General features: G+C 44.0%; 1 protein-coding gene across 15 annotated transcripts in view; it reads left to right on the top strand.

The window, feature by feature from the left end:
* ARHGEF33 (Rho guanine nucleotide exchange factor 33) overlaps window positions 1–23,249 on the top strand; it is a 129,569-nt gene that overhangs the window by 61,746 nt on the left and 44,574 nt on the right. For 2 of the 15 annotated variants that reach the window (XM_059188531.1, XM_059188544.1), the window contains 3 exons: window positions 4,150–4,963; window positions 9,861–10,000; window positions 17,034–17,460. In XM_059188531.1, coding sequence (XP_059044514.1) covers window positions 4,150–4,963; window positions 9,861–10,000; window positions 17,034–17,163 — 1,084 coding nt within the window. In that variant the 3' untranslated portion in view covers window positions 17,164–17,460. The other 13 variants (XR_009357381.1, XM_059188534.1, XM_059188536.1 and 10 more) reach the window with 12 other exon arrangements.

Below are 23,249 nucleotides of genomic sequence, written 5' to 3'. Positions count from 1 at the left end.
GCTGAGTCATAGGGTAGCTCTATTTTCAATTTTTTGAGGAACCTCCACACTGTTTTCCAGAATGGTTGCACAAGCTTGCATTCCCACCAATAGTGCAAGAGGGTTCCCCTCTCTCCACATTCTCGCCAGTATCTGTCATTTCTTGACTTGTTAATTTTAGCCATTCTGACTGGTGTGAGGTGGTATCTCATTGCAGTTTTGATTTGTATTTCCCTGATGGCATATGATGTGGAGCATTTTTTCATGTGTCTGTTGGCCATCTGGATGTCTTCTTTGCAGAAATGTCTGTTCATGTCCTCTACCCATTTCTTGATAGGATTATTTGTTCTTTGGGTGTTGAGTTTGATAAGTTCTTTATAGATTTTGGACACTAGCCCTTTATCTGATATGTCGTTTGCAAATATCTTCTCCCATTCTGTCAGTTGTCTTTTGGTTTTGTTAACTGTTTCCTTTGCTGTGCAAAAGCTTTTGATCTTGATGAAATTCCAATAGTTCATTTTTGCCCTTGCTTCCCCTGCCTTTGGTGATGTTCCTACGAAGATGTTGCTGCAGCTGAGGTCGAAGAGGTTGCTGCCTGTGGTCTCCTCAAGGATTTTGATGGATTCCTTTCTCACATTGAGGTCCTTCATCCATTTTAAGTCTATTTTCGTGTGTAGCATAAGGAAATGGTCCAATTTCATTTTTCTGCATGTGGCTGTCCAATTTTCCCAACACCATTTATTGAAGAGGCTTTTTTCCATTGGACATTCTTCCCTGCTTTGTCAAAAATTAGTTGACCATAGAGTTGAGGGTCTATTTCTGGGCTCTCTATTCTGTTCCATTGATCTATGTGTCTGTTTTTGTGCCAGTACCATGCTGTCTTGATGATGACAGCGTTGTAATAGAGTTTGAAGTCCAGAATTGTGATGCCACCAACTTTGGCTTTCTTTTTCAATATTCCTTTGGCTATTTGAGGTCTTTTCTGGTTCCATATAAGTTTTAGAATTATTTGTTCCATTTCTTTGAGAAAAATGGATGGTATTTTGATAGGAATTGCATTAAATGTGTAGATTGCTTTAGGTAGCATAGACATTTTCACAATATTTATTCTTCCAATCCAGGAGCATGGAACATTTTTCCATTTCTTTGTGTCTTCCTCAATTTCTTTCATGAGTACTTTATAGTTTTCTGAGTATAGATTCTTAGCCTCTTTGGTTAGGTTTATTCCTAGGTATCTTATAGTTTTGGGTACAATTGTAAATGGGATTGACTCCTTAATATCTCTTTCTTCTTTCTTGTTGGTGTAGAGAAATGAAACTGGTTTCTGTGCATTGATTTTATATCCTGACACGACTGAATTCCTGTACAAGTTCTAGCTGTTTTGGAGTGGAGTCTTTTGGGTTTTCCACATATAGTATCATATCATCTGCAAAGAGTGATAGTTTGACTTCTTCTTTGCCAATTTTGATGCCTTTAATTTCCTTTTGTTGTCTGATTGCTGAGGCTAGGACCTCTAGTACTATGTTGAATAGCAGTGGTGATAATAGACATCCCTGCCGTGTTCCTGACCTTAACAGAAAAGCTTTCAGTTTTTCTCCATTGAGAATGATATTTGTGGTGGGTTTTTCATAGATGGTTTTGATAATATTGAGGTATGTGCCCTCTATCCCTACACTTTGAAGAGTTTTGATCAGGAAGGATGCTGTACTTTGTCAAAGGCTCTTTTAGTATCTATTGAGAGTATCATATGGTTCTTGTTCTTTCTTTTATTAATGTGTTCTATCACATTGATTGATTTGCAGATGTTGAACCAACCTTGCAGCCCTGGAATAAATCCCACTTGGTCATGGTGAATAATCCTTTTAATGTACTGTTGAATTCTATTGGCTAGTATTTTGGTGAGAATTTCTGCATCTGTGTTCATCAAGGATATTGGTCTGTAGTTCTCTTTTTTGATGGGGTCCTTGTCTGGTTTTGGGATCAAGGTGATGCTGGCCTCATAAAATGAGTTTGGAAGTTTTCCTTCCCTTTCTGTTTTTTGGAACAGTTTCAGGAGAATAGGAATTAGTTCTTCTTTAAATGTTTGGTAGAATTCCCCCGGGGAAGCCATCTGGCCCTGGGCTTTTGTTTGTTTGGAGATTTTTGATGACTGTTTCAATCTCCTTACTGGTTATAGGTCTGTTCAGGTTTTCTATTTCTTCCTGGCTCGGCTGTGGTAGTTTATATGTCTCTAGAAATGCATCCATTTCTTCCAGATACGACAGTTTCTCTTAAAGCTGTTTTGTGCTGTGGATGTATTTGATAGCTTTTTAAAGTCTCTGCACACAACCCTTTAGCACACTAACTGGATTCTTATTCATGAAACTTCTTGATGATGTTTACATTAAGAATTAGGCCATTTATATATATTTGGAATTCTTTACCTCTGAAGGATAAAGTCAAATTAGCTACTTTTGAAACCAGGATTTCTGGAAAGATAATGGAAACTAAAACTCAAAATACCAAATCTAGCACTATGTCAAATAGAAAATTCTCATAAAAGTAATTCCTTAGACCATAATTTCTGCTTTGGGTTTTATTATCCTAAGGAAAAAATTAGAATTTTTAGCTACTTTTCTTTCCTAAAATTACAATGAAGTGAGGGGTAGGCAACTGAGATTATTTCAATTCTTAGTCACTACAATTTTTGAAATGCCAATTTTAATCATTGGAAGGAATATATGACCAGTAATGCAAAATAAACTGTTTTCTTTTTCTGCCCTCATCACTTAAAATTGAGAGCATATATCATGGAAAGGTAGAGGCACAAAAAGAGAGAGATATTCTATAATTATTCTGAAACCTATGAGACATTAACCTTTCTATAAATAGAGCCCAGGAAGATTTTCTTCATATAGAAAAAACCCTACAAATCCTATAGGGAACTCCATTCAGGAAACAAAACAAAACTTTTCCTGGGTGGAGAGTGGGAGACAGGTAGGCAGGAAGTGGGGGTTTACTTTGTGGGTCACTTCAGCTTTTACCACAACAATAAAGCTTTCTTCTTTGAAGTGCAACAAATAGAGCCAAAAAAAAAAAAAAAAAAAATCCCTAGAGAGTATACCCAGACCAAAAAGATGGCTGCCATCGTACTCTGTTGGAAAATGGCCAGTAAAAATTTAACAATTTTCCAAGTGAAAAGACGATTCAAGTCAGGTCAATATTTCATTTTACCTTTGAGTGTGAGATCTTATTTTCATCTTAAGATCACCAAAAAAGATACTCAGTATTTGCATGTTTTCTTTCTTTTTAATACATCTGCATTTTTGTGGTAGAATGAATAAACTATAAATAAATAAAAGGTTGGGTCAGTGGGTAGTCATGCACTCACATCTGCTTGGCAATTATCATCCATCATAGCTGGCAAATCCCATCCAATCTGATGTTTTTGCTACGCTCATATCCTATTCATTACTCATAATTAAACATGAAATTGGGCAGATTTAGAGCGAGAGCCTTTTCATTTGGGTGGTTGTTTTTGTGGGTGAAAGTTTGAGATGACTTTAATACAGCATGCTCTATAGCCACACATTTTTTCAGGTTTTTATTCTGAAAACTTCAAATACATACAAAAGTAAAGTGTACAGTGAACCCCATATACCATCATCCAGATTCAACAGTTTTTCAGATCGTACCACATTTGTTTCATTTAGAAATTTAATTGTTCTTAAGCGTGAAGATCCATGAGTCGAACAAAAGTTCCCTCCATTATTTTGCATCCTATTGCTAGGAGAAAAAAAGGGGGAGGAGAGTAAAAGGAGGTACCTTCCATTCTGGCCCCGTGGTGGGTGGGTCAGAGCTTCCACGTGGAGAGCGGTGACCATCCTTGGCTGACCCGCGATCTCGGTGCACAGCCTCCTTGCTCAGATAGATACTTCGGTCATTTGCTTTACAGATGTTGTTTTCACCCTCCCACGTGGGGGGCCAGGGGGACTCCTTAGCTGGAGAAGCTTATGGAGCTTGGTAGGTGACGCACGCAGGCGCCTGGGAGGGCAGAGAGGAGAGGAACCGGCAGTTTTGTGCCTAAGCAGTAGCTAGCAGATGCGTGTTGCTCCGGGCCTCGAGCTTCGGGGAGAGGCCTGCACGAATCCACCGTAAGCACACCTCTTTTGTATTGTTTCCCCTTTAAAGACATTTGATGCCCCCCGTGAAGAAGAGCCAACAACAGCAAAGCCTGATGGAGAGCATGCAGCCTGGGAAGCCCAGTGAGTGGGAGATGGAGGGCAGAAAGCACGAGAGGCCCGAGAGCCTCCTGGCGCCGGCGCAGTTCTGTGCGGCCGAGCAGGACGTGAAGGCGCTCGCCGGGCCCCTGCAGGCCATCCCCGAGATGGACTTCGAGCCCTCGCCCGCCGAGCCGCTGGGCAACGTGGAGCGGTCCCTGCGCGCCCCGGCCGAGCTCCTGCCCGACGCCCGCGGCTTCGTGCCCGCGGGCTATGAGGAGTTCGAGTACGGCGGCGAGATCTTCGCGCTGCCCGCGCCCTACGACGAGGAGCCGTTTCAGGCCCCGGCCCTCTTCGAGAACTGCTCGCCCGCCTCTTCCGAGTCCAGCCTGGACATCTGCTTCCTGCGGCCCGTCAGCTTCGCCATGGAGGCCGAGCGGCCGGAGCACCCGCTGCAGCCGCTGCCCAAGAGCGCCACGTCTCCGGCGGGCAGCAGCAGCGCCTACAAGCTGGAGGCGGCGGCGCAGGCGCACGGCAAGGCCAAGCCGCTGAGCCGCTCGCTCAAGGAGTTCCCGCGCGCGCCGCCCCCCGAGGGCGTGGCCCCGCGCCTCTACAGCACGCGCAGCAGCAGCGGCGGCCGCGCGCCGCTCAAGGCCGAGCGCGCCGCGCAGCCGCACGGCCAGGCCGCCGCCGCAGCCGCCGCCGCCGCCCGCGGCGCGCCCAGGACCTTCTTCCCCCAACAGAGGTCCCAAAGCGAAAAGCAGACCTATTTGGAAGTAAGGAGGGTAAAGTAAAACCGAACCCAAACCCACAGCGCCGGCAGCCCCGGGCCTAGATCTCCAGGGAGCAACCTGGGCTCCCCTAGCGTGGAAGGGAAGCGGGCTGGCCAGAGGGGGAGCGGAGGCCGCCGGGGGAGAGCCCGGGTCGGAGGCTTGTAAGTCAGGTGCCCTCGGTGGCGAGCGGTAGCTCCCGTCCTGCAGGGCCAGGGCACGAGGGCGTGTCCTTCACGAAAGAGCAAGTAGTTCCTGAGCAAACACTTAATTTCTCTGTGTCCTGTGTCTGTAGGAAGGCAAAGAGGCCGCAGAGAAGACGGACTCTTAGACCTGTCGACACCGTCAGCCACCCTGCCCCACACGTCCCCCGTACAGTTAGGGGTTTCTCTGCTTTGCCGCTAAGCGGTGCGGCCCCTCACAGTTGCACTTGGCATTCAAAGTCCCGCACACTAGTCCCAGCCTTGTTTCCCCTGCCTGCGAGGCGCCCCTTCTCGTGGAGGTGTTCAAAACACAGAACCCGGTGTGCCGGTCTGCCCCACCCCCCGACCCGCACTAGCCTTGCCTGTAGCTAGGGAGGAGGCACGTTGCTCCGGCTCACTGCGGACTCCCTGCAAAGTCTGCAGCACGTGTGACTGGAAAAGAGTGTCGCGTTGCTTTGCAGATTCCACTGGGACGGGGGACAACACGATAGAGTCGAATATCTTTTTAGGCAAATATTCGCAAATATCTTTTTAGGCGTCCATATCAGTATTTAGTATTTTGACGTCCAGCCTTGCTCTCTGCAAGCCTTGGGACGTTTAAAGGGTTGTTAAGTACATATTCACGAAAGGGCTAGTAGTTCCTGAGCAAACACTTAATTTCTCTGCGTATTATTGGAACAACGCTATTTCTAATTAAGCAGAGAGTGACAGGACAGCTTTGACCTCTGCCACCATCCTTCCTGTTCAACCCGTTTAAGAGTAGTGGTTAGGGTTTACAGGGCCGCTCTGTACTTGTACATCTTGAAAATGATACAGTCCGGTCCTAACTTGTATCAAGCTGGAAGACCTTTTGCCTAAGCTAAAGGAGGTTTTTCCAGGAATAAGAGTCCTATAATCCATCTATTCCCATTTCCAAGTGAGGTGGGACGGATTGAGGATCACTGACTCCTTTCATTCAATCGTTTTTCAGCAGACATGGGGCTAAGGACTTGAGGGTTCAGAAATGAATGGCACCTGAGTCTCTGCCCTTCAGGACCACTGGCTTATCTCAGAGAGGAAACACAGACACACAGACTTAAAAATAAATGGTGGGAACACGTGGGAAGTGCATTTAAACCCTGCTGGAGCCCGTGTTCTCCTCAAGGATTTTGATGGATTCCTTTCGTACATTGAGGTCCTTCATCCATTTTGAGTCTATTTTTGTGTGTGGTGTAAGGAAATGGTCCAATTTCATTTTTCTGCATGTGGCTGTCCAATTTTCCCAGCACCATTTATTGAAAAGGCTGTCTTTTTTCCATTGGACATTCTTTCCTGCTTTGTCGAAGATTAGTTGACCATAGATTTGAGGGTCTATTTCTGGGCTCTCTATTCTGTTCCATTGATCTATGTGTCTGTTTTTGTGCCAGTACCATGCTGTCTTGATGATGACAGCTTTGTAATAGAGCTTGAAGTCCGGAATTGTGATGCCACCAACGTTGGCTTTCTTTTTCAATATCCCTTTGGCTATTCGAGGTCTTTTCTGGTTCCATATAAATTTTAGAATTATTTGTTCCATTTCTTTGAAAAAGATGGATGGTACTTTGATAGGAATTGCATTAAATGTGTAGATTGCTTTAGGTAGCATAGACATTTTCACAATATTTATTCTTCCAATCCAGGAGCATGGAACATTGGAGCAATGGTGGACAGACAGGGCCTTCTGGATAAATTGGATGTCTGAATTTAATTTTAAAAGCTGCCTAGATGAAGAGTGAGGTAGGGACATAGGAAAAAGGCTCATGAGTCTTTTTTAGAAACAGCAGGGTCTTTTCCTCTTGAATACTGTGCCAGGTGGGACTAGTGGACCATAGGCCAGAGGAAAAAGAAGGGGCTGGGTCATGAAGAGCCTTGAAGCTCGTAGCCCATCTGGACTCCAGAATCAAAGTCTGGTTCCTGCAGAGGGACTTTCGTACGCTCAGCTAAAGTTGCTGAGATTCCCCAGAGTTCTGAGATCTTTTTTTTTTTTTTCTGGCATTGGTTTTCAACTCTGAACTTTACAAAATTCTATGAGGCAAAATTTCTTAGGCAAATCAATCTTAGGCCTGTGTCAAAGTTTAAAAGTTCATTAGCAAGGGAGGTAGGCAGGAAATAATAATGGCAATTCCAACTGACTTGAGATAGGCAGAGATTTACATATAAAGACTTCTAACTAGTGTAGTCTAAGCTGCCCAAATGCTTTTATGTCACATGTTCATGAAAGTCTCTCTCCCTCAGCGAATATGTGAAAAAATAGGAGTTCAACAATTGACAGGAAAAAAAAGACATTAATGAGAAATAACGAGCAATATATCTGAGAAGCAAACGATGAGTCAAATATTTGTGACTCTTTATCAGACATAGCAGATAACAATAAACAGTATATTAGGTACTGTTAATCAGACATCCTGGACAGCAGGTTTCATCCCCTAGCAGTGTCATACATGAGTCAAGTTGGTTCAGAAAGTGACAATAAGGAGATGGCAAATAGAGGTCAGCTAAAAGAGGCCTTTTCTCTTTCAGTTATCAGTAAATTTTTCAAGCATGTGAATTTTTCACACAAAGGTCACCTTGCTTATTATTTCTGTTTTTGGACAAAATTTTTCTTTCTAAAGATTCAGAAGGTATCCTAGAGAGAGATAGAATGCACAGTCCAGGTGGGCAGAGACTGTGTGTAGATATATATGTGCATGTGTGTATGTATGTGCACATACATGCATGTGTGTATGCGGGCAGTTCTCTGTACATGTATATATGTGTATATGTGTGCATGTTTGTATGTGAGTGTGTGGTTGAGGTGGAAGTGAGATGGGGTTTTCGTTACAAAAGATGAATCCTTCGAAAGCCCTATCCTTAAAGGTGTCAGCTCTTTGCTGTTGAGATGTGTAAAGCTCCTACTATTCCATCTCCTTAAATACACTCTGTGTATCTTCTACCCGTGCCCTGATGAGCTAGCTAAATCCTGTCTCTAAGAGTCAGGAAAGAAGGCTGCATGCTTTAGTATAAGGAACACCTACCTGGGTGTCAGGAGATCTGACACCTGTCCTGGCTCTGCTGCCAAATAGCTGTGTGCTTTTGGGTAACTCGCTTGGCATCTCTGTGCCTCCAGTTTTCTCATCTGTAGAATTAAGACAATACATACCTTGCATAACTCACAGTGTTGTTGTGGGGCATCAGGCCAAATAAGATCAAGTATGTGGATAGGCTTTGTAAAGTGTGGAATGCTATACAAATGCAAGATATTATCAAGATCATGATTGCACAGAGAGATTTTCCTTAAACTTAATATATTTAGTTCCTAAGCAGTCCCTAAAAGCCCAGCTGTCAAAATGTGGTCCTTAGGCTGGTAGTAAATGCGTCCATTACCTGGGAGCTTATTATAGTTGCAGAATGTAGGCTCAATCCCAGACCTACTGAATCAGAGTCTGCGTCTTAGCAGGAGTCCAGGGGGACTCATGAACGCTAAGAGCAGGTGGGCAGGAGCATACCTTAAACCACTGGTTTTTAAAATCTCAGTGTGTGTAAGGATTACCTAGACCTAACTCCAGAGTTTCTGACTCTGCAAGTCTGGGTTGGGGCTCAGGCAATATACATTTTAAATAAAAGCTCCGGTTCATCCTGTCGCCCCAGGACCACAGTTTGAGAAACAGCACACTAAGCTAAGTCAAGACGTTGCTCTCCACAGCATAGTAATGAATCTTAGTAGCGTCTCAGGGAACCTCTAGATCTGCTACTATAACTGCAAGTTAAGTTCTCAGAGTCAAACCCATGTTTCCTGGGGGGAAAAAAAAAATCATCCCCACGCCTCACTTCACGGTCAGCAAGCAGTCACCCATTCAACTCATGCTCGTTTCATAGTGGTTTTTTTTGTGACTCCTTGGGTTCTCTTAGGTTCAAAATGCAGCAACTTTATTAGGCTTTTAGGTCTCAGTCACTCCACAGTAAATACTTCATTCATCTGGAACAGAAATATAAGTGCATATCTGTTTTATTTAGCACATCTCACACTTAAACTAGAAAGTTCACAGAAGATAGAGCCTTATTTTTTTTTTTTATTAATTTTTACTTCACACTGTACCTATCATGAATTAAGAATGCCAAAAACTATACTAAATGTGTATTTACAGATTAAAAGTGTGCGGCAGGCACACATACACACATGCACATATGTGCCCATGTAGACATGGTTGACACCTACTTCTAAACAGATCTGACCCCGCAAAACCTCCTTCCCTCGTTTATGTCTAAAATGGAGAGTTAGGAGCTTGAGTTTAGAACTAGCATTGTGATGAAGGAACTACCTTATTTTGTAGAAAGAGAAACATTCCCAGAGACGTGAGGGGACCGCTGCTCGTTACCCAGCAAGACAGGATTGGTGCCAGAATAAGAAGTTACTCTCTGTAGCCTTTAGATACTAACTTCCCTTATGTCCTGATCTTTAATTATTGTTATACCGTAATCCTACTCTAAGACTGTTTGTCTTGATACATACAAAATACTTCTGCACTCAGCAGAATTGTCCTCTTTTCACTGATTTCTTAATTAGCCTAGGTTTGCTTTAGTGGGAATAGGGTGCTCCCCATTATTCTTTGGGGTGAGAGGGGAAAGTGACAAAGTTAAAAAAAAAATGGTCCCAGTCAGGATAACGTGAGCTTTGGAAAGAGTAAATAACCACCCCTCTTTTGTATTTTCAGGAGATGCATTTAGAAGACACCACCAGATTCTGTCCGAAGGAAGAAAGAGAAAGCGAACAAACATCTTTCAGCGATCAAAACCCCAGGCAAGACCAGAAAGGGGGCTTTCGCAGCTCCTTCCGCAAGCTCTTTAAAAAGAAGTGAGTAGCCCTTAGACAAGACAGCATTGTAACTCATTTCCCTTTGGGCTAAGTCTGGAGGTTTTAACCATAATAAGTTTTAAGTAGCCTGGTTTCACACACAGCTTCAAGCCCAGTGCCTGCAGCCAGTAGCCACAATTCCTGTCTGGGGAAGATGTTTCTTATTGTATTTTTCTAGAGTAAAAGCAGACTCAGCCCTGTCCTCTGCCTCTTTTAGCTCCACTTCCTTGTTCCCAAAGTCATGTGTCTGACAGGATGAAGCAGAGGAGGTCCCCAGGGTAATGAGCTGGTGACAATCAAATCCATTTAGATGGGGAGGTCCGGGTTCCACTGTAGGAGTTGGGTGTAATGGGTGTTCCTTCCAAATCTACCCACCTGTGGAAAGTTTTCCAAGGCGTCTCAGCATTTCTGCCTGTAGGAGTCTATAGTTATCCTGGACACTAGTACATGGTTATTGGGACTTTTGCTAGTGTCTTCCTTAGCATAAATGATGGAATGGATTTGACTTGGGCCTGAGTTAAAGAAAATTATGTTAGTGGGGTTTCCATACTCCGTAGGAGGCCAAAACAAGACATTGCCTTCGGTGGTCCTTCAAAGACTCCGAGTCCTTGCTGTAGGAAATCACTCCCCAGGCATTTAGGCCAGCACTTACCAGCACTGTCTTATAGACTGGGAGATGGTGGCCAGACCCCAGCATGAAATGTAAAGAAGAGAGATTTAAGCCTTTAGCATTTGACCTGAGAAGGATTCTCCAGTCTAGGCATTCCCTGCCTGGGAGATTACTTACTGTCCCTTATCTCCACTGGTCCTCATGCCACCTCCCTCTTCCTTGGAGAGGTTTTTCCTGCTACTTAGTTTCTCTTTTTAGAGAAGGTTCTTGCAGTCAGTTTTAAACAGTTAGTGGATGGAAAAGTTAAAGACACTGTAGCTGCCTTTGGAGAGTTGCTGGTAAGTGAGGAAGTTGAGGAACATCACTTTTTCCTTGAGGGTAGAAGTTACTGGCTGATTTAGACAATGGTTTTGATGAAAGGGGGCAGGCCTGAAGTGAGGACTTTTTTTGGATGGTGTATCTGCTTTTTCTCCCATGGGGAGGGATGTAGCGAGACAAGTGCCTCTGTGGGTGTGGGCCCTGCCTGCTGTTGCTGGAAGAATGAGGACAAGGAAGAAAGCAACAGTGTCGCTGTTAGACGCAGTACTGCTCCACAAAGTCCCCTTTCAGTTTTGCCAAGGTCCACATGATTATTGCTAGACCCCCTTTATGTAGGGAGTGAGGAGTTAAGACTTGGATTCCTCTCTTTACGTTCATAGATTAGATTTTTCTTGGCCTAGGGCCTACCTCCGTCGTGTTTGGCCAGGATGGAGAGACCTGGAAGCAGACAACCCTCCAGCCCAACCTTAGGATTTAGGCTCCTGAATCCTTCTAAGGACTCCTAAGAGAGGCGCTGCTTAAACCTATCTCTTTTTTTAGACCACCGTGTTCCCAAACAAATAGCCAACTTTTTGCTTACTGTCCTGTATAGTGAGTGAGTCTGTCTGTCGTAAAACAGTGAGCCATGGATTCACCACTGGTTCCTTTACAAATTCCCAGTTTTCAGAGCGATATAAGAAAACGCTCTGCCAGTTACGTGAGGCAGAGGAGGTAGACTTGTCCTCTCTGTACCTGGGGGGCAGAAGTAGGAACAGTGGGTAAGAGGGTGAACTTTCTAAAAATGCAGGTCCTGGAAGTGGAGCTGGCTGCCTCATGAGGGACTGGGTTCTCCTGAGTAGAAGCTGGGTGACCCTGGTCAGGGATGCTAATGGAAGGGACTCCTGCACGGAGTGGGGAATTGCCCAAGATGAGCACCTGAGTCCTTTCTAGTGCTGAGATTTGCTTTATCTGTACTTTGGCTTTGTTTTAGATCAATCTGAGTAATCACATCTTTTTAACACCGGGAACAAGAAATTAATATGGCGTTGGGACCTATAATTTTAAAGACTCACCATGTGGAAGACCTGATTTTATCTTTCTCTAGCCCTCCCACCACCCCCTGGCCCCCAGCCTCGGCACAATGCTGAGGACTAGCTGTGGACTCTCCAAATTCATGTAGGTTAATTGCTTTCAGTCTTCTTGCACCTTTTGGGGATCCTTCTTAGAGGGTTCAGTGGATCTCCTTAGTCCTCTTACCCTTTCTCATAGATCAGTCTCCCCTGCATCAGTCACAGTGCTGCCACCAAACTGCTGCTGCCTTTGTGTTTAGCGTCCAAAGCGGTCTATGAATGGAAGTCGAGGGGGGACCACACAGGTGGCCGCTCCCTCTGGCAGGCTTTCCTGGCTTTGAACATCTGGGGTAGGGTCCTGAGCACCCCCAGCTGGTACTTGCTCATCCCCTTGGGTCAGGAAGCTGCGAGGGGCGCTTTGGGACTCTGCACAGGATAAAGAAGCAGCTTGAGGAGTTTCTCCTGAGTGTTCTTGAGTAAGAACCATGGGAAATTTGCTCCATTATGCTAAGATAGAGAGGAAGGGCAAGGAGGTCCCAGAGCGACACAGAAAGGTCAGCGGCTCTTAACTCAGATGAGAACGCACCATCCTTCTCCAAAGTTAAGCATTCTTTCTTACGTGCATGTGCTCTGTGAGACACTTGTATAGGAATCGTGAATGTCATAGTCCCAGCTGTTGTGTAGGAACTTGCACTCTGAAGTCAGGCATGTGGACTGATACAGGGAGGAACTGGAAAGAGACATTTAGCTCATTCTCCTCCCATGTGTTGGGAGGTCAGGCTGGCAGCAAGCCCTGTGACTTGAAGAAGTGGTTCAACCTGGGTACCAGAACCATGCCACAGCCTGGCCTCAGAGGTCCGAAATGGACTAGTGCCAGAAGAGCCACCAGTGTCACATTTGGGGCTCGCTGCCTGCCTCCCCCACAGCCCTCTGGAGGCTCATTCCTGTCTACACTGACACCCTTTTTGTATCCATAGGGGCTTGTTTGGCTGGTGGCCCCACACACCCAGAGTGCTGCTTCGGGATGAAGCTAGGCATGGAGCCAGATGCAACAGAAAACCCGAGAAAGGGTTCTCTTCCCTCTGAGGCTGGGAGGGCCGAATACTCAGACCCACAAGGATTCAAAAGGGAGAGTCAAGTTGACATCATAAAAAAAAAAAAAAAAAAAAAAAATCCTGAAAAATGCCTAAGATATTTGGGGAAAAGGATGATGCTCTGATTATTTCTGTCTCAGGCACATTTGTCCTGGGTAGATACCAGGTCACATGTCCCTGAAAGCTGCCCAGAATTGATCAGAATAAAGACTACCTATCTAAAGCTTGGAAATGTTAAGTGACTTTAAAAATTTGAAATGAATTTCCTCAGAAGCCAGGAACAGACCTAATGTGATAGGCTGATGCTGGACTGAATCCTATCTCTGCCTTGGAGCAGGGAGTAAGGCACACTGTCCCATTCTGGAAGGCTGTATATGGAGGCTTCAGGACTTACATCTAGACTACTCTGAAGCGTGAGGCAAATGCTACGTTATCTTTATGTATAAATCTTGCACTTAGTTTAGTAAGTATTCTTGGTTGGGGGTGTGGTATGGAGGTAAAGGGTTATGGAAGACAGTTTGAGGGTACAGAGCAGAGAGGCTCTTCTTATCCTCAAATTTGGGGGAGTAGAAGAAAAAGCGTATGGCTTCCAAATGATTAATTCTGCTTCCTCACCCATTCTTTTCCTCTTTAACACTTTATACCGTATATACCTCAGACTGTCTCCTTCCTACATCATCACTCTCCCTGCACGAATCACACCAAAATCACACACACACACACACACACACGGAATATGTCTGCAGGGCTCCATGTAACTGAACATCAGCGGGTCCTCTTCTTTGGTATCTTTTCAGCTGTTTCCACAAATGCCCAGCCTCGGCTGCGGAACAGACCATGTAATAGAAAGCGGGACTACCAAAGAACTACTTGATAATGTAGCCCCCCTTCTTCACCTCCTCCCAGCCTATCTCAAGTCCTTCTCCCATTGCTTGCCCACTCTGGGCTCCTCTCTCATCTCCCATCTCGTTTCCCTACATCACTTCCAAATTAAAGGAGATGATTGAAGGCATAACATTTTAGATGACTTAAACCTCATTACAAATGTGTCTTAATAGGTCATTTGAAATCCATCACTAAGTTAAATATCTTTAGTGTACTAGGCTCTGTCTAGCACAAAAGAAGTAAGAGACATAGTTGTAGCCCATTAGAAGCTTACAGTTTAAATGTAAGGGTAATCTAGCTGAAGGTTCAGTAGCTAGAACATAGGAAGCACTCAGCAAACATACAGTATACGAATGCTCATTTGTCACCCTATTGGTTACCAGGACCAACTGATTTGGGCGACAGGATGGGTGTCCCCTGCTCCCTTACTTTTCCTTGCGCAGGTCTCCTAAAGCTTGCACAGCAGACAGTGTTTCCAATCAGAAAACCACCCCTTCTTAGGTCATAGGGTTCCACGGCACTGGAGTCTACCCCTCCTCCCTTCCCCAGCTCCAGATAAACTTACACGGCTTATTTGTAGCAGATCTATATGTGTATGACCTACCCAGCTTGTTATTTTCTTTGTCTCTGTGGACTGAGCGGAAGGAAACATAGCGATGATTATTCTCTTTCCATCAAGCACTTGGATTGCTCTGTGTTAGAATGTACTGGCAGCCACTGTACCCCTATCCAGTAAGCATTTGCCTGCCCATCCCTCTAGTGTCTGCTCAGATCTGCCCTGCAGTCAACCAAAATGGCCCCAGGAGCTCAAAAGCCATTTCTGTTTTATAGATGAAGGCAATAAAAGCAAACTCACTGGCCCCTTTTCCTAGATTCTGCAGGCTATTTCCTGGTAATTTATACATTACTTCAAAGCCTAACGACCACACATTGGGAAGAGTCCAAGTGGCCACATACTCTGTAGGCATTGCAAAGAGGGCAGTTAAAATTGTCTTGAAGAGGTTAAAACGGAGCATATAGTCATGGCTACAGTAGAATGCTGGATTTTGAAGAGGATTAGCAACGTAGTCATTAGTTAATTAATAGTTAATATCAAGAGATGCAGAGAAATTCAAATACTTGGAGACACAGAGAAAGTGGTTTGTGAGAAGAGCAGTTAAAAAAAGAAAATACTAAGCTGAGTTTGTGGACTTTGAAAACCAGACAGGGCGATTTTGGCATTTGTTTCAGAAATGGGAACGCAACTGGTGAAGATTTCTGTGGTCCTTGGGGCTGGTGGTGACATCAAAGCTTTCCCATTTCCAGGTAAACACTAAACAGTTGCATGTTGGAACCATCAAAGTATGACATATTGGGTTTTGAAGAGATCAGTTATAGCTAAGAGGGGGAAATGTGAAGTAAAGATTTTAAGTTTTGACTGATGATTTTCTGATGAGAAACTGCCACATGGGGGGAACCATTCAGAAGAAACACCAGCCAGATTCAAATCTTGCTTCCTATTTCCCACCCCCCAAACTTATAGGTATTCCTAGCCTTCTGGATAGCAGAAGATGTGGGGAAAGAATAAAACTGTAAAAAATATATCTTCCTGACATTTTGGGCACAACTGTACTACTCAGGGAGGATTTGAACTGTAGGTAGGTGGGAAATCTGAATTGAGAGAAGACAAGGAGTTTTAGGGTAGGGCATGTGGAGGCTGTTTCAAGGGAGAGTTCCAAGGGGGCTTCTGAAAAGGCAAAGGACTTTCACCCCACCAGATAAGATAGAATCTTATCTGATGAGTACGCAGATGGACTGGTGTTGAGAGAAAGAATATTTTTTTCTCTGTGCACTGGAGTGTAGTGGAAAAGTGCTGCTTCCTGACCGGAAGTAGAAAACATGGTGGGCAGCTCTGGCTTCATCTGTGATACCAAGTATCAGGGCGAATAGTGAAAACGTCCAGTCAGTCATTAGGTTTCCAGACATCAAGATTTTAGTCTTTGTGTGGATCCAGCTTCTTTCCTTGGATAATGTAAAGGGATGTGTGAATTCTGCCCAATTAATGCAATAAATGATAGAGTCACAGTTAACTTATCTAACAGCAGCAGTGAGGATTCGTAGCATACCAAAGACAGTGAAAGAACTTACCCTTCTTTTGTGGAGAGTGGAAGCATGCTCGATTCTGCCTCAGCATATGGAGAACTTGTTCAGTTGTCTAGGAGCTTTGGACAAAGAACTTCAATAACATCACTTGCATACATCCTACATGAGGTCTTTTGATACTGGTTCTTAGTGGGCTAGTTCGACCCATTCTAGCTCAGAATTTAAGTTAGTCAAAGGGCCCCAGCGTAGCTTATCAGAGGTTATTTCCAGAAAGCCTCCTCCCTCCAGGGACTTCTGACATGAACAATCTGGAGAAGGTGCAGAGCTGGAATGGATTACCCAACTGGCTTAACCAAGATAAAGGAAGAATGCACCCTCGACTGGGGACTCAATTGGACTGATCTGAGTCGTTGACTATTGATTGGGCTTGGTCTCCTTCATGGTGGTTGAGATGATAGAATCTCCTCAATCTGACTACTGTACTAATTTCTGCATCCTACCAAATGTGGCATATATGTGTGGTTGGCTTCAATAAATCTTTCATTTCAAAATGAAAACAAGCAAAAGCAAGAGTTTGTAATGTAACGCCCAAATTCAGTAATGGCCCTTGATAGATAACCTTGGCTGAGAACAATGAATCCCATCCATTTGAATTTAAGGGCCTCGGTAATTGGTGGAGTAGTTACTTGGTTGAATCAAAAATAGGATTTCCTCCATTTTCTGAGCTTTTATTCCCCCTTTACGTTATACACAATATCTTACACTGACATACACAGTTGTCACAACTGTCTCCATAAAGCATTAGAAAGATACTCTCTTTACGTTCGTTGCAAACTTTAGTTACACATGTCCTGAGTCATGAAATGGAAGGGAAGTAAAAATTATTCCAGATCTATGAGGCAACTGTTTTACAAATGCAAAGCAATTTGGATAAAATATCTGAAAACAATTAAAACCAAATCAACCTGTACTTTATCTGTGTGCTGAGATTTTAGGTCCAGTGGATCAGAATACAGGGAAAAAACTAATGAGAATCCCTCAATGGATCCTTCACCCACCAAACAAGATTTCTTCAGAAACCGACTTGCTCTTGCAAATGACCTTGACCAAGGAACAGCTGTGTAAAACATATTTAAAGTTGTATTGTCAAGTGGTAAGATGAGGATAAAAAGCCTGTATATATCTGTGTAGGAATATATATACTTATATATATTGATGTATAAATCCCTGAGGAAAACTAGTATAAATACTTACATAGGAAACCAAATCAACATACAAGACCGTGAAGAGCTGAAGATTAGTCTATGGGTGAGAGCTGGCTTTTTGAACCTCAGCACTTGGGAAAAGGGAAATGAAGACTTTTCACAGCTTTACAGAAACACAGTAAATTTGGAAGAAAATAAATGTTTGTAAGAACAAAAACTTCCAACTTGAAGTCATTCCCCCAGTATGATACTGAGCATGTAACGTGGATGTGAGTTTTTTGCTTCCCAGGCACTTACCTTAGGAATTCATCCCAGGATTCTCAGGCTAATACACACGATGCCAGGGGCCAGTTCTGTCTTGCCATATGTCTTCCAAAAACCCAAGCCAATACCTAACATCCCTTGAGGCAAAGGATCAATTAACAGAGTTGTGTTTTACCTGTTGCCAGTCTGAGTTGTGGAGGATTTGCACTTAAGCCATAATATAGAAGATTCAAAGCTTATAGACACATTGCTCTCTGAACAGGAAGAGAACCCTGAGAGTAGTATTTCTCTTGTTCTGTGGTTATGAAAATCAGTACAGGGAACAAAGATTTCTCTTGAAACCGGGAGGCCAAAGAAACATTTTCCCTCGTGTGGGTTGTGCTGCCGATGAGAACAGTGCAGAGTCCGTGTGTTACTGAGTATTCAGGACTCAAAGATCCCTTAGTGATCCTGAGTGTCCCATTCACTCATGAGCGGATGGATTGGGGGGAAAAGCACTTATTCAGCTACATCCTCTTTTTAAAAGGATTTTCTTCAGTCTGGAAAGAAGGGGCAACAACATCAGTGCTTTAGTGGCTCACAAACAGGGGTTGCTCCAAAACACCAGGTCAGAATGAAAACTTAGGGCTGGCAATACCTTATTCTGTTTTCTAGAAGTAAGCTGTAAAAAACACCAGAGTTCTTATAGTTCAGACGGAGGAATCATTGCAGTGAGGGTGGCCTGGGTATGGGGTGTTAGAATGTGCTCGTTTCCACACAGAGATGGCCAAGGTGGTCCACATCCTTGACATGCCCCGAACTAAGAATAACAGGAAAAAATGAGGTTTAAACAATTTGTCTCTCTTCCCAGACAATCATCTGTAATAAATTAGAGGCATTTGGTGACTGTTCATTCAGAATCTTGGTACTCAGACCAACTTCTTGAGGGGCTGTTCCTCTAGGAACGTGTTATTTCATAGAATCGGGCAAGTTCTACTTTTGAGTGTTAAACAGGTTTTCTTCTGCTTGTCTGATGATTAGTTAGGAACTCAGCCATTATCCACTTTGAACAATAGGTGATCTGGAACACTTAAAAGATCACTGCCAAGTCTGGGGAGTTTCCAGTATTTAGGTGTAAGCCAAGCTTTTCATTTTCCTGAAATTCATGAACCCCTTGGAAGCCAGATTTCTTCCATGCGTAGGCTGAGGACGGTTTTAGGGGAGTACCTGGAAGCACAGCGCAAAAGTGACTGTGCCTGGAAAGTGAAGTACGAGTCACAGTCTTTTAAGTAAAATGTAAAAACAATAACATTTCTCTCCCCTTCATAATGTTGGCCATTAAAATGATCGACTACTGGGAAGGTTTCAAAACTGTCAAACACCTCAAATTTTCATTTTGATAACATCCTTTGAAAAAGTCTTGACGTTACATCTGTAGCACAACTCAGTTTCGTTACAGTTTATGAAACTAGCCTGTAACACTAGTAATAATTAGTGCTGCTCTTCTCTGGGTCTCCATCACCTGGAATTTGGGTTTTTCTGGTAATTTCCTAACTGCCCCCAAGTACTGTCTGTGCCCATCAGTCCTACACATCTCTAACACATTAATATTCCCAAATACTGCATTGTGTGAAACTCTTTGACTGTTCTTATTTGTCAAATTCTGAACTCCTTGACTTGACCTCCAAGGCTGTCCGTGTCTGCAGCGCGGCCACCAGTCCTCTATCTGGCTGTCACCCCACACTTCGCAGGCCTGCTGGGCGGCGTGCCTCCGCGGAGCTGGGCTCTTACCGCTGGCTGACAGGCCGCGCGGCCCTGCCTCACTCCTGTCCCCAGCCGCCTTCCTCTCTGCCAGTCTTCGAGGTCCAGCGTAAGTCCCTCATCTTCCTGTGATCTCTGGTGCTGTAACTTGTCTATCTTTTGATGCGCTTTGTCTTGTCTTCCCGAGAAGAATGTAAGTCCCTTCAAGGGCAGGAACTACAACAAACTATGACGTATCTTTTTAAATTCCTTTCCACCTCTTGAATAGTACACAGTAGGCTATGGAGAATAATTTCTGCTCATCATCTGACAGAGAGTCATTCCTCATTGAGGTTGTCGCTTTACCTTCCTGCCTTTTAATTTTTTTTAAAAAGAAAAATACCAAAGGAAATAAAATACAGTTGTCTTCCAAAGCAGTTTTGCTTAAAGGCAAAAGGCACCACTGCCACTTTCACAGCATCTAGAGTTATAAAACATCACTCCACCAAAAAAAAAAGTTTCCTACTTTTTTCTGTGTTGTGCTGGCTCATTTCATCATCTTTCTATGTAGCAGTATAAATTGATAGCAGAGATAGGATCTTTAATGACGTTTCTTAATGACACTTCATATAACGTTGCATGAGAGATGAAGTCAGGAAGTCAGGGTGAGAAAGAGCCTTGCAATTCCTGCATCTGTGAGCTCTAGTCTCCCGGAGAAGTGCAGTTTACATGGGAGGCCACAGCGGTCTCCTGGGAGTGCCTGGGTTCCTCCCCCCCCACCCCCCCCTAAGAGATGAGGGGGATGTTTCTGCACAGGCTGGGAGCTGCAGGGCAGCTCGTCCCTTCCGAAGCCTGGTGTGGTCTGTATACAAGCCCAAGCAAGGATCGCCCTGCTTTTCTGAACCCCTAACTAGAGTCTTGGAGAACCAGGGATCTGTGGACCCACGCTACAGGGTTCTCTGCAGTGGGGGGGCTTCGTCATGGGACAAATAGTTTAAACCTATCGGGCGCTTGAAAGTAGAATGGTGTTTTGTGCTTGCCCAGGGAAAACCCCTTAAAGCTTTCTATAGCATCTCACGATCTCATACTTCATTCACTTACTTCTTCAAGTCTTTACGGATACGTTTCTTTCTCCATGAGGGCCCTTGTAAAAATTCAGATTCCTGGGTCCTAGCTCAGTCCCACTTTACTGGAGCATTTGTGAGTGGGGCCCAGGCATCTGCATTTTAAATGCTCGCAGGTGATGGTTCAGCCCACTGAGAGCTGAGAGCTGTTACCTCTTAGACCGATAAGTTGAACGATCTAGTATGTAAACTTCAGTACTCAGAGTCTAGCCATAGATGGAAATTTAGGACAGAATAAAGAACTGATTACACTTACCTTGAGATATAGAAGGTTGATGGTTCATCAAAACCCAAATGAATCTTTCTGAATTCATACATTTATTGTCTGTGTCCTTTACTATCGCATACAGTAAGATTTTGGTTAAAATATACATATATACAGGATTAGTGTCCTTTATAATAGATTGGTAGAATTGATTGTATATTCCAGATAATCGCATGTACTTAGGAAAACAATAAAATGAATGTCTTATGTTAAGTTGTACAATAAAATTAAATCTAGTTTTCAGACTAAACTTTCTCTTGAAACATCACCATTACTGATTTTCTCCCTGAGCCTAAAACCAGTAATGCTTTTGCAACACTTGAGATTCTCATTGCCCGAAAGTTGATTCAACTTAAAGATGTGAGTGTAGTCCTCTCAGCACCTGAGCATCCTGGCACTTACGGAACATGGGCCAGTGAGTCTCACATGGTGGGGAGGGCGTGAGGAAAAAGGAAAATGTGACAGAAGAGAGGTTGAGAAAATTGATGAGGACCTATATATTTTAAGGGAAAAAAATAGAAATTTTATTTTTTAAAAAGATTTTTATTTATTTGAGAGAGAGAGTGAGCACAAGTGGGGGGAGTAATGTCAGAGGGAGTGGGAGAAGCAGGCTCCCCACTGAGCAGGGAGCCCGTTGTAGGACCCGATCCCAGGACTCTGGGATCACAACCTGAGCTGAAGGCGGAACCTCAACTGACTGAGCCACTCAAATGCCCCTAGACCAAAGTTTTAAACAGCTGTATAAGAACATACGATATGATCTAGGCAGTGCTGAAAATGTTGTTTTTGGGGGTTGTCAGACATGCAAAATAGTCAAGATTTTTCTACCCAAATAGCTTGTTTTCCAAAACTTGTTTTCAAAGAGCTTATGCATGTGTGATCTTGGTAAGTCATCTGAACTTGTTTCTTTTCTATAGATTTTTTCTTGCCTCATTCCCTTCAGAGATAGTAGCATTAAACGCTCATACTTCTTAGCAGGAATACTGAATGTGTTTTCTTTCTTCCTCATGTATTTAAAGCCCTTCATCTGAAGGCAGTGGGATCTACTGTAAAGGCCTGTTGCAGGACACCATCTGGGTTTCTAAGTGGATTGTTTCCATTCAGCACTAGGTCACATCCCCTCTCCTCATTATCACACTTTCCAACTGGGGCAAACCCTTTAGCATTCAAGCATGCACTTCTTTCTACCATTTTTTTAAGCAAAAGATACCTTGACTGTTCTGCCTGTGCCTTATGTCCCTGCTTACCTTTCCCGGGAAGCGTGAGAGGGAACTGCTCCAGTTCTCTGCTCCCATGCTTCATTAGACTCGCTGGGCCCGCACCACTCACTGAGCTGGTTGTGTCCAGGTCATCACGGACTTTCCCCTTGCTCAATGAATGGTCCACTCTCCCTATCAAACCTATTTGACATGCTTATCCCCTCTTCCTTCTGAAATAATTTACTAGGCTCCAAGAGCACAGACTGCGGTTGGCTTCTGTCTTCATTGGTCTGTTTGCTGGTTCTCCCTCCTTCTCCCTCTCTTGTCAGAGGGCCCTGGGGCTCTCCGTGACTTAGAGCTCTTCTTTTTCCCTTCTGTACTTGGCTTCTTTGGCGATCTAATCCGGTCTGCTAGCTTTCAAATATGATCTTTATGAAAATGACTCCCAATTTTATATCCTTAGCCCAGACTCGACCCTGATTTCAGACTCCTAACTCCCATTGCCTCCTGGCACCCCTCAGATGTCTGACATATTTATTGAGCTGAATGTGTCCTAGCCTGCTTCAGCTCTACCTTCCCAACTCAGTTTATGGTAACTTTGTTCTTCTAGTTGCCAAAACCCTTGAAGTCCTCCTTGACAATTCTGTTTCTTTTCTTTTAATTCTTTTTTTTTTTTTTAAAGATATTTATTTATTTATTTATTTATTTGAGAGAGAGAGAGCACAAGGGGTAGGGAGGGGCTGAGGGACAAGCAGACGCCCCGCTGAGCACAGAGCCCATCTTGGGGCTTGCTCCAAGGACCATGAGATAATGACCTGAGCCAAAGTCAGACACTTAACTCACTGAGCCACCCAGGCACCCCGACAGTTCTGTTACTTAAGCCCCACGTTCAGTATCTCAGCAAATTGGATGTCTCTGAGCACTTCTCACCACCTGCACTACTATTATCTTGACCAAGCTGCCTTCTGTCGGACTAAGCGCCCCACTCCCACTCTGAACCCCTAATTATTCTCAACATGGCAGCCAGAGCAAAGCTCTACTCAAATGCTCTATGGACTCTATTTTAATGGAAGCCAAAGTCATTACAAGTGATCTGGATCCCATTAAACCATTGATGGCCTCTCCTATCCTGCCCACATTCTTTCCTTTCTAGGCACACAGAGTCTCACTATTCCTCCTGCCTCTAGGCTCCCGAACTGTTCTTTCACTGCGTCTCAGCATATCCCTTCCTCAGACACTTGCATGTCTCCTTCCTTCACCTCCTTCAAGTCCTTACTCATACGCCACCTTCTCTGAGCTGACGCTGATCATCACCTTTATATACCACCACCCCGTCCCTTACATTCCCAATCACCTCGTCCTTTTCTTTGCTCGTAGCAGTTACGACATTCTAACGTATATGCTGTTTCTCATTGTCTACATCTCCTCATTAGAT

The sequence above is a fragment of the Mustela lutreola genome, chromosome 9, assembly GCF_030435805.1.
Source record: "Mustela lutreola isolate mMusLut2 chromosome 9, mMusLut2.pri, whole genome shotgun sequence".
In the NCBI taxonomy this organism is placed as follows: domain Eukaryota; kingdom Metazoa; phylum Chordata; class Mammalia; order Carnivora; family Mustelidae; genus Mustela; species Mustela lutreola.
This window is presented reverse-complemented; position numbering and strand designations above follow the sequence as displayed.